This window comes from Mandrillus leucophaeus, unplaced genomic scaffold, assembly GCF_000951045.1.
Source record: "Mandrillus leucophaeus isolate KB7577 unplaced genomic scaffold, Mleu.le_1.0 Scaffold423, whole genome shotgun sequence".
Taxonomy (NCBI): domain Eukaryota; kingdom Metazoa; phylum Chordata; class Mammalia; order Primates; family Cercopithecidae; genus Mandrillus; species Mandrillus leucophaeus.
In genome coordinates, this window is record NW_012104510.1 from 301,394 (window position 1) to 304,229 (window position 2,836).

General features: G+C 54.7%; 1 protein-coding gene across 1 annotated transcript in view; it reads left to right on the forward strand.

Annotated features, from left to right (window-relative positions):
• Positions 1-1,467, forward strand: part of MADCAM1 (mucosal vascular addressin cell adhesion molecule 1) — a 15,324-nt gene extending 13,857 nt beyond the window's left edge. The window contains exon 4 of the mRNA XM_011993047.1: positions 866-1,467. Within this exon, the coding sequence (XP_011848437.1) occupies positions 866-1,086 (221 nt within the window). The 3' untranslated portion in view covers positions 1,087-1,467. The remainder of the gene's footprint in view (positions 1-865) is intronic.
• The last annotated feature ends 1,369 nt before the right edge of the window (positions 1,468-2,836 follow it).

Genomic DNA, 2,836 nt, shown 5'->3' on the forward strand with positions numbered 1-2,836 from the left:
CAACATGGTGAAACCTCATCTCTACTAAAAATACAAAAATTAGCCAGGTGTGGTAACGGGCGCCTGTAGTCCCAGCTACTCGGGAGGATGAGGCAGGAGAATCACTTGAACCCAAGAGGCAGAGCTTGCAATGAGCCGAGATTGCACCACTGCACTCCGACCTGGGGAACAGAGTGAGATTCCACTTCAAAAAAAAAAAGTGTGGTCATACATTTCATGGAGCCCAATATATCCCAAGTATTATCATTTCAACAGGTAATCAGTATAAAATGGCATGAAGGAGATATATTACACTCCTCCTTTTTCCCCAAACTAAGTCTTCAAAGTGCAGATTGCAGGCTCAGCACCCTTCGTGGTGGTGAGCCGTCCTCTCTCCGGACTGCTCTTTTGTGTGTGTGTGTGCGACAGAGTCTCACTCTGTTGCACAAGGCTGGAGTGCAGTGGTACGATCTCGGCTCACTGCAACCTCCGCCTCCCGGGTTCAAGTGATTCTCCCGCCTGAGCCTCCTGAGTAGCTGGGATTACAGGCACCTGTCACCATGCCCGGCTAATTTTTGTATTTTTAGGAGGTACAGGGTTTCCCCATGGTCAGGCTGGTCTCGAACTCCTAACCTCATGATCCGCCCGCTTCGGCCTCCCAAAGTGCTGGGATTTCAGGCGTGAGCCTCCACGCCCGGCCTGGACTGCCCATTTCTAAACTCTAAGGTGCTATGCGCATTTTGAAAGGGTCACAAAGGTAAAGTCCTTTGTGAAATTTCAGGGAATGTGGTAACTCTGGAAGCTCGTGTAGCCTCTGAGGGACTCCTCCCTTCCCAAGCCTGCAGAGGCCTGGAGGGCTCTGACCGGCGTCTCCTGCTCTCCCCAGCGTCCAAACCTACGGGTGACCAGCTGCCCACGGCTCTGTGGACCAGCAGTGCGGTGCTGGGACTGCTGCTCCTGGCTTTGCCCACCTATCACCTCTGGAAACGCTGCCGGCACCTGGCTGAGGACGGCGCCCACCCACCAGCTTCTCTGAGGCTCCTGCCCCAGGTGTCGACCTGGGCTGGATTAAGGGGGACCGACCAGGTCGGAAGTAGCCCCTTCTGAGTAGCCAGCCCTTCCCCCTGTGAAGGGAAAATAGGTTGGACCCCTTCAAGCTGAGAACTGGTCGGGGCAAACCTGCCTCCCATTCTATTCAAAGTCATCCCTCTGGTCACAGAGAGGGACGCACATTCTGATCGCCTCCTTTGGAAAGGCTCATCAGAAACTCAAAAGAAGGTGACCGTTTGTCCCGCCTACCTGTGACCTGGAAGCCCCCCCCCCCCGCTAGAGTGACCCCCGACTTTCTGGACGGAACCAACGTACTTCTTACATATATTGATTCATGTGTCATATCTCCCTAAAATGCGTAAAACCAGCTATGCCCTGACCACCTTGGGCCCCTGCCGTCAGGACCTCCTGAGGCTTTGGCAAATAAACCTCCTAAAAGGATAGAAACTGAAACTTGTCATTTTTCTCAGTGGACACCTACTCCGTGGAGAGGAGAGATCTGAGGGCTCCGGACAGCAGGAGGGCTGACTGTGGGCCCCGCCCTGATGGCTCCATCTCCCTCATCCCACAGTCCAGGGCTGGAGAATAAAGTGTCAGGAATGCTTGTTCCCTGGTGCCGTAAAGAAATGGCACTGGAACATAAATTTAATTTCCTCGGCAAGGCCATTGGTTTACTTTCTGCAGAAAGGGTGCACTCACCTGCAGTTTTGCCGCGAGAGTACACCGAACAAAGGAGACAGGGTCATTTCTAACCTGACGCGTCCACCCTGCTTCTGTGTCCAGTTTCTGTTGGCTGGAACAGGACCTCACCTTTTGTATTTGTTCCGATCGGCCGGCAACTTAGAACTTTGTAAAAGAGGCAAAGGCAGAGGAGAGCAAAGGAAGGAAGAAGTAACTTGTGGAATGCTGAGAAAGGTAAAAGCACCTTCAGATAAGGAAGAGGAACAGGCTGTGACCTAATGCCCGCTTGGACCAGCATAAGCATGCCAGGGCAAATATTTAGGCTACCTGGTGGCAACTGAGAATATAAAGTACGTTGATTTAGTACAGCCAGCAGATAGTGAAGAATGTTAGCACAGATCTTTGAATACATTTTGCTTCTAAGAGAAGTTACTATTTATTCCTAATTAGATGGGGAGGAAAGTATAGTATGAAGAGGAACCTCTAGTTTACGTTGGACAAAGGGCATTTGGTCTGCCCGCCAGAGACTCCTGTGGTCGGAGGATGGTGGAACGCGCCCCCCACTCCCCAAAACAGCTCTCATTACCGCCTGCCCAGGGCAATGGCCCTGAGGGACAGGGAGGGCACCCAGCAAGCTCTGCCGGGGGCAGGAAAATGCGAGGGCTTAGTGGTCTCCCTGGTGAGAAGCTTAACCAGGACTCCCCGAAAGCTGTGGGAGAAGTGAGGGCAGATATATAGAGGTCGCCTGGGGAAACACACGGAGAGGTGGCCTGAGCAGGAGGCTGTGCTTTGAGGTGGCCGGGGGCTGAGGAGGGTTGGGAGGGGCGGGAGGGCGGCTGGAAGCGAGGTCAGCAAGGGCTGGAGGTGACAGCCTGGGGGTACTGGGGAGCCATGGGAGAGTTTAGAGCTCTGGAGGCGGCGGTGTCAGAAGGCTCCCTCTGGCGGTCAGGAGGGTAACAGCCTGGGATGCTCGCCCGGGTGGCCGCCACTAGGGGCTCAGCGCGGCTGCAGCGGAGCTGGGCTGGGGAGGGGGCTTCTCCCACGAGGGGAGCTGCGCACTCAGACGGAGACTGGGTCAGGCGGAAGTCCCGGCGGGGCTCGACCCCCAGCACCAAGGCTCAGAAAT